Here is a 14,485-nt window from a genome sequence, read left to right on the forward strand (position 1 = left end):
TGAGTCTCTTGTAGACAGCAAATAGATGGGTCTTGTTTTTTTATCCATTCTGATACCCTATGTCTTTTGGTTGGCGCATTTAATCCATTTACATTCAGTGTTATTATAGAAAGATACGGGTTTAGAGTCATTGTGATGTCTGTATGTTTTATGCTTGTAGTGATGTCTCTGGTACTTTGTCTCACAGGGTCCCCCTTAGGATCTCTTGTAGGGCTGGTTTAGTGGTGACAAATTCCTTCAGTTTTTGTTTGTTTGGGAAGACCTTTATCTCACCTTCTATTCTAAATGACAGACTTGCTGGATAAAGGATTCTCGGCTGCATATTTTTTCTGTGTAGCACACTGAAAATCTCGTGCCAATTCTTTCTGGCCTGCCAAGTTTCAAAAGAGAGATCAGTCACGAGTCTTATAGGTCTCCCTTTATATGTGAGGGCACGTTTACCCCTTGCTGCTTTCAGAATTTTCTCTTTATCCTTGTCTTTTGCCAGTTTCACTATGATATGTCGTGCAGAAGATCGATTCAAGTTACGTCTGAAGGGAGTTCTCTGTGCCTCTTGGATTTCAATGCCTTTTTCCTTCCCCACTTCAGGGAAGTTCTCAGCTATTATTTCTTCAAGTACCCCTTCAGCACCTTTCCCTCTCTCTTCCTCCTCTGGAATACCAATTATGTGTATATTATTTCTTTTTAGTGTATCACTTAGTTCTCTAATTTTCCCCTCATACTCCTGGATTTTTTTATCTCTCTTTTTCTCAGCTTCCTCTTTTTCCATAACTTTATCTTCTAGTTCACCTATTCTCTCCTCTGCCTCTTCAATCCGAGCCGTGGTGGTTTCCATTTTGTTATGCATTTCGTTTAAAGCGTTTTTCAGCTCCTCGTGACTGTTCCTTAGTCCCTTGATCTCTGTAGCAAGAGATTCTCTGCTGTCAGCTATACTGTTTTCAAGCCCAGCGATTAATTTTATGACTATTATTCTAAATTCACTTTCTGTTATATTATTTAAATCCTTTTTGATCAGCTCATTAGCTGTTGTTATTTCCTGGAGATTCTTCTGAGGGGAATTCTTCCACTTGGTCATTTTGGATAGTCCCTGGCGTGGTGAGGACCTGCAGGGCACTTCCCCTGTGCTGTGGTGTATAACTGGAGTTGGTGGGCGGAGCCGCAGTCAGACCTGATGTCTGCCCCCAGCCCACCGCTGGGGCCACAGTCAGACTGGTGCGTGCCTTCTCTTCCCCTCTCCTAGGGGTGGGATTCACTGTGGGGTGGGGTGGCCTGTCTGGGCTACTTGCACACTGCCAGGCTTGTGATGCTGGGGATCTGGCGTCATAGCTGGGGTGGGTAGGCAAGGTGCACAGGGGCAGGAGGGGCAGGCTTAGCTTGCTTCTCCTTACGTGATCCACTTCAGGAGGGGCCCTGTGGCAGCAGGAGGGAGTCAGATCCGCTGCCGGAGGTTTGGCTCCGCAGAAGTGCAGAGTTGGGTGTTTGCGCGGAGCGAGCAAGTTCCCTGGCAGGAACTGGTTCCCTTTGGGATTTTGGCTGGGGGATGGGCAGGGGAGATGGCGCTGGCGAGCGCCTTTGTTCCCCACCAAACTGAGCTCTGTCGTCAGGGGGCTCAGCAGCTCTCCTTCCCTTTGTCCTCCAGCCTTCCCGCTTTCTGAGCAGAGCTGTTAACTTATGACCTCCCAGACGCTATGTCGCACTTGCTGTCGGAACACAGTCCGTCAGGCCCCTCCGCTTTTTGCAAGCCAGACTCGGGGGCTCTGCTTGGCCGGCGAGCCGCCCCTCCGCCCGGGCTCCCTCCCGCCGGTCCGTGGAGCGCGCACCGCCTTGCCGCCCTTCCTACCCTCTTCCGTGGGCCTCTCGTCTGCGCTTGGCTCCGGCGACTCCGTTCTGCTAATCCTCTGGCGGTTTTCTGGGTTATTTAGGCAGGTGTAGGTGGAATCTAAGTGATCAGCAGGACGCGCGGTGATCCCAGCATCCTCCTACGCCGCCATCTTCCAGAGAAAAATTATCTAATCCCGGTGTTGACCAAGTAGATGGCTGTTCTCTCTCACCATAATCCTCTTAATAAGTGTCACTAGGAATACTAAAATCACTGCTTTAGCTGGTACTGTAAATATTCTTAAAGACCAGTGTTCAGAATATTTTCTTTAGTAGGAATTCCTGATAGAAGATCATTCAGCTTAATAAACACTTCTCTTGAATTTCATTTCCTTGGAGTGGAAGGGAGTAGCCGAGTATATAATTTTATGCGGACTAGAAATAAAAGTTTCTTATTGAGAGTGTCTTCCATTTGATTAGTAATTGTTTCAATTTGACATGTTTGCTGTGTATCATCTATTCTCATCTTGTGCACATTTCCATCAGAGCAGTGATTCTCTCTTGCTTGCTCTGGGAATCAGGCTCATTGACAAGCTGACTTAGCAATACTGGGGAGGAGAAATTGGGGTCAGGAATGATCCCAAAAGATTCTGCTCTGCAACCCTCCTTTTTTGGAATCAGTGCTCCTGAGCCCTCTGTACTGCCCTCCTGCCTCCTCACGTGTGGGATTAGATTTATACCAGCTGCCATGGACATGGTTGCCTAAATCTGTGGAATGTTTTGCTAAACGCTGCTGGTGAAATAGTCCACATTAAGCCTATAACTCCTCCCCCCACTTTTTTTAACCCATCCTTTGTCTGTAGTCTTTTACTCACTTGCTTACTTTATGGTTTTGCACTTTGACATCCTGTAGATTCATTAAGAACTTTTAATCCGAACACCAGGGCTTTACTTAACATGATGATTACCCAAATTGTTATTCTGTTTGAGCTAAGTGATGACAATGTATTTGATTGGAACCTTGTAATTGTTATTTTAAAATCAAAGTAATGGATTATGATCTCAGAATAGGAACATGATCCAAAAGAATAATAATAATTAGAAGAGCAACCACTTAGAAGAAAATAAATTCTCCGTCATAGACCAGGGGCCCTTTATTCCCTGAGTCCTGCCTACCTTTGCAGTCCTAGGTTCTACCCCTCTTCCAGACCCTTGCCCTGGGCTAGCCTCACTGCAACCTTCCAGTCCTTAGAAGTAGTTGGTCCTTTCTTGCCTTGGGAATTGCACTTGCTGTTCCCTGCATTTGGGGAGCATCTCTGCTGGTGACTTCTTGGCTGGATCCTTGGAGTCTTACCCAATATTTTGCCACCTTAGGGAGGTTTCCTGGCCACAGTGCCTAAAGTCATCCCCCCCACTCAATGCCTGTCCACACATGCAATGCACGTCATCATCTCACAGCATGTGATTTATCACCCCCCTCCACCCCCCTGCTTAGGAAACCTAAGTTGTGTCTCCTTGGTCCTGGTCTGCCTCTCCCACTAGACTTAAAGCTCCATGAGTTGGGTGAAGACTATACATACCTCATTCACTACAGCAGCCCCAGTGCCATCCTGGCACTTGGCATTAAGTGGGTGATCAATAAGTACTTGTGCTTAAATCAATTTCGGAATAATCTGAAGTTCTACCTTTTCCCGAATCCATGTCAATATATTCTATCCTTAGTACTCATGTTGTGATAACATATGATCATCCAGTGGTTGAATTTAACCACACTCTGCTGACTTTTCTCAGGCACATGAAGGATCAGAATAAAAAGGTGGCCAACCTCAAGCACAACCAACAGTTGGAAAAGAAGAAGAATGCCCAGTTACTGGAAGAAGTCCGCAGGCGAGAAGATAGCATGGCTGATAACTCACAGCACTTGCAGGTGAGCTCAGGCTCCTCCTCTTTATACCTAAATAATTGGAGATTGACTTCCTCCGACATGCATCCTTTGCTGTGGAAAAATATGCACAGAAATGGGGGCCTTGCCTTAGCTCTGAGTCCAGCACTAACCGTGTACTCCCAGAGAACCCAATATGTCTTTACAATTATGGAGTATCATTTTCAGAATGGTGCCCAAGAAGAGCTGATTATGCTATAAAATCTAATACTGCACAGAGTCTCTTGGTTCCTAATACCTTACCTTAAAAAGTAAGGGCCACATTTATAAAGTTGGCAAGAAGCTTAAAACATAGAAGCGTCCTCCTTTTAGAATTATATTTAAGTGGCTTTGTCGTTTGTAGAAGGGTAATGTATGCGTGTTATCACAGAAGGTATTTGAAAAAGGATGCTTTCAGATAGTTTACAAAACTGGTTTTGTTTTGTTCAAAACTCTGAGGCTCTGAGGCAGATCATTATTCTGTCTTCTCTGTGGAATATAGTTATCTCTGAACGGACAGCCCTATCTGAGAAACCAACTGGCTGACTGAAAACACCAATTTTTCCTCATTAACCATCCCTATTTTTGGCAAAGGAGCTCTCCCCATGTGCTCAATAAAACATTCAGGCTAAAACAGGGCATTTGCTTTGAAGTTCCTTTATTTATTCCAATGTGCTTTAAACAGAGTAGTTTAAGTTCAACTTGGCCAGAGTTCATGTTACATTTTGCTTATTAATTAGTGTCTTTCTGTAGTTATATATCAGGTTTCCTCCTTGGAGATAGAAGAAGTTAGATAGTTTCAATATGTACTCACAGTTCATCTTTTTAATTGACCAAAAGAGAAATAAGTAATTATTCTAGGGTAAGAAATACAAGGAAATGTCTTACACAGAGCATGGCACATGGAGATTACTTAGTCAATATTAGTTTCTTTTTCCTCTGTATCCTAGAGCTGCCTTAATGGTTTCAGTCAAGCCCCTTTGTTTGGATACCTGATTTGGTTTGCACAGTAGTAACATCAGGTCCTTTGTTCAGGCGTGAGACCACCTTCACATGGACCATTAGCTTATTTGAATCCACAACTTCCTCCGTGTTCTTGTCCCAGGATTTTGGACCTTAGTTTCCCCCCCAGTCATATGAGATATTAAATTGGAGCCTATAGACAGAGATGATGAGAACTAAAATTTGTAGAACATTTTATTGCCAGGCATACAGTCTCATTTTTTCTTCACCACAGTGTTAGTGATTTTACATATGGTAAAATGGGAATCTCAGAAAAGTTATCAAGCGACATGCTAGTAAAAGAGTGGAGGTATACCTGACTCCGGGTCTCCCTGCTTTCAAGAAACTAATGTAGAGGAACCATAACAGTAGTAGCTATCATTTATAGAATTTTTCAGTATACTAGGTACTGTGCTGTGTACTTTATAGCACCGATTTAATTCTTATATGAACTGGGTTAGTTGGGACTCTTAGTTGCAAGTGACAGGAACACAACTCAGTCTTAACTAAGCAAAAAAGGGCATCAGTTAACTGAAAAGGACAGTTAACTGAAGGGTGGACTTCAGGCCTGACTTCATTCACATATTCCAACAGTGGCATTAGGAATCCATCTCTACCCTACTCATAGTTGCTCTTTGTTGCTTTGATTCTTAGGAAAGTTGTCCACAGTGATGCCAACCATGGCCATCAGCGGCCAGCCTCCATTTTGAGCGCAGTCACCTTGGGGGAGGAGAAAAGTTATTTCTTAGTGGTTCTAGCAAAAGTTCAAAGAATGAAAGAATGCATATATTGACAAGGCCAGGATGTGACCACCTGGAGCTTAGAGGATAGGGGTTAGTCACACCCAAGTCATATGGACTGAGAGTGGGAATAGGTGACTTCCCACAAAAAAGAAAGGAGTGTGTTGGTAGAAGTTATGCTGGACAGTAAAACTATAGAGTGCACTACAACCATCTACATGGTGGTTTAACTGTTATCCCATTTGATGTTTGAGAAGAAGGAGGCTGAGAGGTTACATAACTTGCCCAAGATTACTTGGCTAGTAAGTGGCAGAACCAGGACTCAAACTTAATCTGACCATCTTTAGATGGTGAGAGTTCTGGAGAAGAGTTGTAAGAGGACGACAAGAAAACTGTTGAGTGGTGGAGAGTCTTCCTGGAGCGGTTGGGATTAGAGCTGAATGAGTCTGACATGGGAGGGATGCAGCAGTAGGGACAGCACTCCAGGCAAGAGAACCATCAGCAAAGGTATAGAGTCTGAGTAGAGCAAGGTACAGTCAGGGCACAGAACATAGCAGACGAATTGAGTGTTGTTTTCAGTGATGTAAATAATACTATCTTTCTTTAACTGATTTTGGAGCTTGAATACCCAGGATTTATTCCAAGCTTCAGAATTTACTAGCTGAATGTGCTTGGGCAGATGACTTACTCTCCCTTGGCTTCGGTCTCCTCATCTGTAAAATGGGACTAATCACAATTACATCCACTCCAGAGTTGCTCTGAGGATTAGAGTCAATGCATATAGAGAATTTAGAATTGTACTTGGCACAGTCTATGCTCATAGTAAGTGTTAATGATTAACTGTTATTATGAGAATGAAGAAAAGGTAAAAAGAACATTTTGTGAAATTGTCTATGATATATGTGGGTATTTATACAGTTCTACTCTGTTACGTGTTGAGCATCAAAGTTGCTGTCATTTCTATTTATAGTCGTTTCTTTTCTAAGGACACATCTAGTTATGGAAATTAATGTCTTGTTTTGACTCATGAACTTTTGCATAGCAATATTTTTATAAGGGGCCTTGATAACTACCTCATAGACCTATTCATAAAAGATAGCGTGGTCTGGAATTACTTAGTTGCATTCCTGACCACCCCAAATAAAGGATAGCATTTGAAATGCAATAAAAAGTAATCACGATTAATTTTGATGAAAATGTCTCTGATTAAGGTTAATAGAGAGTGAAACTCCCACTTTCTTGGATTGTTAAGCAGATATACTCAGATGCAATAATTACTGCCTTTTGAGGACAGAACTTTCCTTTCTTGGGACATTTGATTTTTTAATGTTACTGTTGTTTTAAGTATTTCCTGTTTATGAGTTAGCTTCTTAATCCTTTTAATAAGTGTCTGTCAACTAGGATCTTGTTTGGTTGGTTACATGGGTGGTGGATTGGTTGGTAGTTATGGGATTGACACCTACTAAATTTGATTTTTTCTACAGTAGTTTTTTTGTAATGGTTGGACGTGCTGACTTCTTGAATCAGCCAACCAAATAGGTATCATATCCAGAGAAATATCAGGTAGAGTGTTTTCTGCAACAATAATAGCTGTTGGATCAGATTCCAAAGGAGAGATTGAAGAGATTCAGCCTGTTATTAAAATTGGAGACAAAGTTGAATATATTCAAACCAGGACATAATAGCAACAGGCAAAAACTGGGCCGTTTTAGTCCAATCTAGATATACAGTCATGCTAAGAAATATTTCACAAACCCAACCTTCTTTAGTTCTTAGGTTTATAGTTTTATGGCAGGAGTTGCATACTCAGATGCCTTCAGGGTCTAGGTTATTAGCATAAATAAGAAACAGGTTTGTATGTAAGAAAAAATTATTATGTCTCATTCTTTCATCCTTTTAATTTTCCTTTTTGGTGGAGATGTGTCAGTTAGCAACTGCCATAATAATGCTGTGTAGCAAATCATCCCAAAACTCCGTGACTTTAAAGCATCAATAGTTATTCTCACAGATTTTTCAGGCTAAGTGGCTCAGCTTCTCCAGAGTAGACTTGGGTGGGCATGCCTTTTTCTCACTGCAGGTCTGTGGGTGGCTGGAGCAGTTCCATTCCACATGTTTTTATTCTGAGACTCAGGCTGAAGGGGTGTCAGTGACTTAGGAGAAACTCTTCTGATGATAGTAGCAGAGGCACAGAGAGTAAGCAAAAACATACAAGGTTTCATAAAGCCTAGACTTAAACTGACATTTTTTCACCCCACCCCACTGGCCAAAACAAGGCACATGGCTGAGCAAATAAGCAAGGATTGGGGAAGTACTCTCCCCGTGAAGAGAACATTTTACAGGGGCAGATACAAGGAAGGGTAAGGGCTTGAGGCCAATTGTTCAATCTGTCAAAAGAGATAGGATTTGTAGAAATATTTCCCTACATAAGAAAAAACAATGACATAGACATAATGAAAATTACATCCTAGTATATGGATATGATAGAGAGTGGTAGGGACTGTGAAGAACTCAAGAGCCCATGGCTCATCAAAAGGAATTGAGACCACTAAGCTTTGGCTGAATGCTGCCACAAAGGTAGGTCTAGGGTTGAGAGACCCTATGATTGCCATAAAATAGAAATTTTATGTGGAATCTATGGGTTTAGTTCACTTTTAAAAAGCACTGTGGGTTCTCTGAAGCACATGTGCAATGGGATTGACCACTGGTTGTCTCTGTTGCACAGCCCTGCATTCTGATACCACTGGCTTCTCATGATACAAGTGAGAAGATCAGCACCCTAGCTAGCCCAGCTTGATCCATTAAGGACAGAAGACAGTTTAGTGCATTTGTCCTGAGTCCTTTTCCTTTTTTGTCTGAAAATACCTTGAATACCTTGAATTATTGCCCCTTGGAGAAAATACCCACAATCTATAGGAATAGAGAGTGTTCTTGATTTAACTTCTTAAATCATGTTTTGGAGAATTTGGCAAGGAGAGCAGGAAGGGAGAGATAAAGAACCATGAAGCTGAACTGTCCAGTTTTCAAATACCGACCCTTATTACTATTAGCTTAGGAGTAAGGCTGGGAACCTCTCTGACTCTCACTTTTTTTCATCCATAAGTGGGAATTACAGTCTCTACCTCCCTGGGTGAGTTAAATAAGATACACTTTATGAAAGGGCCTTGCACAGTACCTGATCTATGTAGGGTTCAGTTACTAGAGCTTTCTCCCAGAGAGACTGATAATGAGCTTTTAACCATAGAAGACAGTGACCATTGGGAGTATCGTCCAACAGATCCTTTGCAACTATTTTATACTGATGAGTAATACAGATATAGAGCGTACAACAATAAACGAAAGTTTCCAATAAAACATTAAACAACATATTGGGCAATAAGGAGGAAAATTAAAACATTTTTCAAGTTTATGTTGAATTGTGTGTTAAAGGTGAATGTAAGATCATGATTTTTTTGTACAATTCTGTAGAACTGTTCCCCAGGACACAGATTGTGGAGAATGATATTTATGTCTGGCCTTTGGGGCTTTGGGCTTCTGTGTGTCCCCTTAGAGATTGCATGGAGATTTTTCAACAAGGTGTCTTTCCGGAGATTCACACTAAATCGTCATTACCAGAATGGGATGCATTCCCACCCCATACCCCCAGCCTCTAGCTATTTCTTGCTGAGTAAATATGCCAATTTGAAATCCCATTGGACATCTTTGTAGATTTTGGCTGCAATTTTCCCTGTGCAGTTATCGAGTTAATGAACTAACATTCTAAGAAATGCACAAGCCAATATTTTATGCTCTTTTTCTGTTGTATGTCTGCAGAATTCTCTTCAATTTATTGCCTGAAAACTAAAGTCTGTTCTTGTGTGCTTCCGTTTCCAAATTATAGGTTCCCAGGGAACTGTAAAGTTTCTTCTCTGCCAGTGGTTAAACCCAAGTGTGATGAGTTTAAAAAGCAAATGAATGTTCCCATTTATTCTTGTCCTTTTAGTAGAGTTCTAAAAAATAAAAAAAAAAGCGAGAAAGACAATTTTATTTTTCAATTTGTGTGAGCCTCTACATCCATGTCTTTTTTCCAAGGGGACTTCCTTTACTTTGCTTCTCCAATTAGAGTTAGAGGAAGTGTAACAGCTAACAGAGGAAGTGTAACAAACAACATAAACCTCAAAAAATGCATAGCTTTCAGCAAAACATATAGTTCATTATGAAGTTCCCAAGCATTAGTAAGTTGTTTCTTTGCAGAGGGACACATATGTTTTAAGCAGCAATTTCTTAAGCCTCATATCTGTATGTTCATCTCTCCAAGTCACTGAGTTAAGTTCATTTCTCTTTCAATTCCCTAAGCTTAAAATTGTTACTCTAACTGTGATCTATGTTCCTGTGTTATGGTACACTTCTAAGTACTGCCATTAGAAGAAACCTGACCAGTGGAGTTAAGAGATCCATCATTGTCAAAACACGTTTATTCAGTTCCTGGTTTTTCATGGCTGTTCAGTAGGCACAGTGTAGAGTGATTTAGGGAGGCTCCATTTCAGCCATCTTGTTCAACATATGGAAAGATGCGAAAAGTTCTCCAAACACAGGTTTAAAAGAAAAATCCACATTTGTTCAAAATTGCATTAGAATTTAATATGATTTCTTTTAACACTCAATGCAAGGTGTTTTGTTTGCCTTGGGATTTTCAATCTTGATGTGTAGAGATTGGGATGTTCCATTAAGTTGTGAATAAATTCCATCACATTGTTGAAATGTGGACCGAGCCACGTCCAACATTTCCAGACTCTGTTCATGGTTTCAGACAACAAGAAATACTCAAGTATTTTTGAGTCTGTGGAGGGCACAGAATGTTGGAGGGTAGGACTGAGGTTTATTACAGAAGTGCTTTCTTTCCTTGGGGATTTATTTTGACATTTGTTTTTCTTTCACACTATAATCCCCCATGAGCTAAAAATGACTTTTGTTGCAACAGATCCCTATAGGCAGTCTCAGAAAATCTTATTTGAAAATTAGTTTCTGGTAGCCTTGAGTTGAGTTGTTACTCTTTGTAGTAACTCATAGACTGTCAGAGGTGATGAGGCATCCTGTGCAATGTATTTGAGAACTAACCATTTGTTAGAAATGTTCCAAGAAGCCCGGTGAAATCATGTAAATAAAACTTGTATATGGAGTTTTTCTTCTTTCCTCCCAATAAAGTAGTGTTTGTTTTTCCAAATGTGCAGTAACTTGCATGTTTCTTCTGAGAAACATATTTTGCTTTTTCCTGAGGATTTGTGACGTAATCTTCCACTTCATACAGCCCCTCTGTACAAACACAATATATTTCTATGGAGAAGAGAGGTTTACCCTTAATCAACCTAGTAGGTAGCCTAATCTACCTACTAAATTACCCCCTGGAGACAGAGTGGGGTTCATTATTCTTTTCTGAAGGATTTTCAGGTTTCACTCCATTAGTGGCTCTTAGACAGTCTTCAGCAAAGTGAATGTTTGTCAAAGGCTGAAGATCCTACAGAATGAAATGCAACATATTTGTCAAATTAAATCATTATTATTATGGAAATAGAGTCCTGAATGCCCTGGGATGACAAAGCTTGAGGAAATGGGAGATGGAGAAAGGAAACTTGATGGAATAATATGGTAATCTCTTACTCATTTTGAAGGAGGCTCCTAAGAAGGATCCGACTATTTTTTAGATATTATTCCATTTTCTCTTTTTGGTCCCTGAAATATAAATTGTTAAGGGAAAGGCAGCATGCATCCTCCCCTGTGCTCCCCAGTGAGAATTAGAAGCTTTCATAGATGTACTTCAGGTCTAAGGAGAGAGGGGGGCTTGCTTTGTAGAATCTGCCTTTCTTCTATTTACCTTTAACTCTGACCTCTGGGCTTACTTTGAGGTGAGGCTTGGACCATAAACTGGAGACACCATTTTTATATGTTTATTAAAATCACTGCAGATAATCCGTTTAGTCAACAGCAATAACAACAAATCCCAGCCAGAGCTCTGGGTGCTTCTCAAAGTGCTTCCATGGGGGTAATCTTCATGCTGGATCTTCCCATTGATTTTGGGATTGGCTGGGGGCAAGTTTGTATGTTTTCATTTTATAGATGGGGAAACTGAGCCTCAGGCAGTTGTTCACTGACTCATCTGCAATTGTAGGTATCCTTAAAGTCAAAGCTTTGAGGAAGTACTGATGCTTAAGAGTTTTTCCTGTGAGGGGCGCCTGAATGGCTCAGTTGGTTGAGTGTCCGACTTCGGTTCAGGTCATGATCTCACGGTTTGTGAATTTGAGCCCCCACATTGGGCTCTGTGCAAACAGCTCAGAGCCTGGAGCCTGCTTCAGATTCTGTGTCTCCCTCTCTCTCAGCCCCTCCCCTGCTCATGCTCTCTCTCTCTCTCAAAAATAAACATGAAAAAAATTTAAAAAAAAGTTTTTCCTGTGAAGGTCAGACAACCTCAGCTTTTGGAAACTGAAGAAATTGATTCCCCAGGCAAAAGTTTCTGAACCAAAAGTGCATTAAAAGTCACTGAGAAAAGAAACCTTTAGGGTGTGTACTTGGGAGCATCTGTAGCAGGTGCAGTATAATTTTCAAAGTAGAAAGAATGAAGGAATTACTGAAGAACCCACACTTTGAAGGCAAGGGGATTGAAAGAAGAAAATAATGCTGACAGCACACCTTATTTTCTCAGAGGTAGAATTCACATGATAACTCACACACACTAGGGACCCAGAAATCCCTAAAGGACAGTCATGTTCAACATGCATCAAAAAAAAAATAAAAAATAAATAAAAACCAGTACAGTTAAACCAACGCTTCCTGGTCAGGGTAATTATGGCAGCTTTACCCTCAGATATGACTACCAGAGGTTAGTCAGGGGAGCACCTGCAAATCACAGTGCATGTCACCCCAACATCAATAACCTCTTTTTAATAGATGCTGGTATTTCAGCATGTTGCTATGCAAGGCAGAGACCTGGGCATGGTTAATTTTTTAAAATGTTAACTTTGACTTATGGCTTTGTCCAGAACATTGCTAAACTGTATATTCCAACACTCCAGATTAAGGAAATGACAATCAATGACATGGGCAATGATTTAGATGGAAATCTTGCAAAAGGAAAATACAACTATAAAATCTGTTCCTAGTCACTTAATAGTCTCTCCTGTAATACACATTTGGGAAGTTGGTAATTTGAATTTATGACACTTTTAATTTATTCTCTAGTATTACACTTTCCCTCTACATCTTACTTATTTATGTTGCCTGGAAAGCCCCTGCAATGTTTAGAAATTATAAGTTTTTCTTACTAGCAAGGACCTTACACTTTATTTAATACAAGCCCCTTGCTTTGCTGCTGAGGGATGTCAGGCCCAGCAAAGGCACATGACCTGCCCAAGATTCCAGCTGGAGTTATTGGCAGAGGGGAGACCAAATCTCAGGCCTTGTGCATCCATGTCTGGTGGCATTTGTGTAGCCCACTGAAGCTATATGTCTGCCTTCAGTAGGATTTGAATCATTACTGTAAGCCCCAAACTTGGGCTTGTGCTCTCTCAGCACTGGATATTAGATTGGCCATTTAAGATGACATAAAATGATTCCTCAGAGTACACTAAGCTTTGTGCAAAGTTTATTTTTTTTAATGTTTATTAATTTTTTAGAGAGAGAGAGAGAGAGAGAGTGTGACTGAGGGAGGGGAAGAGAGAGAGTGGGAGACACAGAATCTGAAGCAGGCTCCAGGCTCTGAGCTATCAGCATACAGAGCCCAACATGAGGCTCAAACCCACGAACCATGAGATCATGACCTGAGCTGAAGTCAGATGCTTAACCGACTAAGCCACCCAGGCACCCCTGCTTTATGCAAAGTTTATAAACAGAGTATTCTGTCATCTTCTGTGACTCTTTTTTATGTCTTTAAAATTGGAATACCTAAAGAAGTGCCAAGTCCTTGGTGAAGAAAATTGTGAGAACAGACTATATAACTTAGGACTTTTTAGATGGTAAATAAAGATCTGTTTAAGTTATTTATACCTTTGCCACTTTCCTCAACCATAAAGGGATGTCACCTGTAAAGGGACTCAGGAAGTCTCTTGTCATAGAAAAGAAGCGTGGATTGCTTAAACATTTCAACAATAAGAATATTAGCCACTACTTTTTATTGAGCAATGAATTATCCTAATGATAATGTCTTTGGTTTAGTTCCCTGCAAAACTGAGAGTGAGATTAACATTCAGGAGGTTTATTGGGACAGGGGGATCTCAGGAAGAGAGAGAAGCAGGACTGGGCACTGGAGAAGTTGAACTGGAATGTAGTTGCAAAGGATGCTCAGTATTTCCCATCAGCACCCCATGGAGGTGGGGTGGCCATTTTGAGGGAGTTGACCTCAATTCAGATGAGAGGGCTGGGCCTTTGTTACCCCTCATCAATAAGTAAGTGGATTCCAGCAACCTCTGGGAAGGGCATAACCTTGGAAGGCACATCCCTCACAACTAAGGAAGGAATGCCTTAGTCCTGAAGAGGAATCTGGGCAGGACACCACTTCATCGACAGTGAGTATGTGATGTGTATGTGGTATTCTTCTCTTTGACGCCCATGGAAGACACACACAGTTGGTCTCAGGATTCTTGCCTACCCAGCTTCACACTTCTTTTCAATACAAAAGACCAAACCTAGTTAAAAACTAATCCTAGTTGGCCAAGTTGCTCTGTATACCTGTTGACTTGTTTAATCTTCTCAAGAAGCTTCCCAGGTAGCTACCATCTTTGGAACCATTGTACAGTTGAGAAGATTGGGACTTGGTGACGTTAAAAAGAGAAGGAACTGGCATTCTTTCTCAGGTCTCAGTCATGAGTGGGTGCACCCCTCTCTCCTGTGCAGACTGTTTCTTTATATGCTTACTGGTCCCAGTAACTGTGGCACCAGTGAAGATGATGGTCAAGCTACTCCAAAAATGGAAGAATTAGATAGCATAAACTTGGGTAAGGAGGCATCATGTGAATTTTGTGGAATAGTGGATAAGTTT

General features: G+C 41.2%; 1 protein-coding gene across 10 annotated transcripts in view; it reads left to right on the forward strand.

The window, feature by feature from the left end:
- Positions 1-14,485, forward strand: part of ERC2 (ELKS/RAB6-interacting/CAST family member 2) — a 934,759-nt gene that overhangs the window by 505,627 nt on the left and 414,647 nt on the right. For all 10 annotated transcript variants that reach the window (XR_015248352.1, XR_015248351.1, XR_015248353.1 and 7 more), the window contains one exon: positions 3,610-3,745. Coding sequence is in view for 7 of the 10 variants with exons in the window: in XM_086697880.1 (XP_086554006.1) it covers positions 3,610-3,745 (136 nt within the window). In the remaining 3 variants the exon portion in view is untranslated. The remainder of the gene's footprint in view (positions 1-3,609; positions 3,746-14,485) is intronic.

The sequence above is a fragment of the Puma concolor genome, chromosome A2 (genome assembly GCF_028749965.1).
Source record: "Puma concolor isolate L17-30 chromosome A2, mPumCon1.1.hap2, whole genome shotgun sequence".
In the NCBI taxonomy this organism is placed as follows: Eukaryota; Metazoa; Chordata; class Mammalia; order Carnivora; family Felidae; genus Puma; species Puma concolor.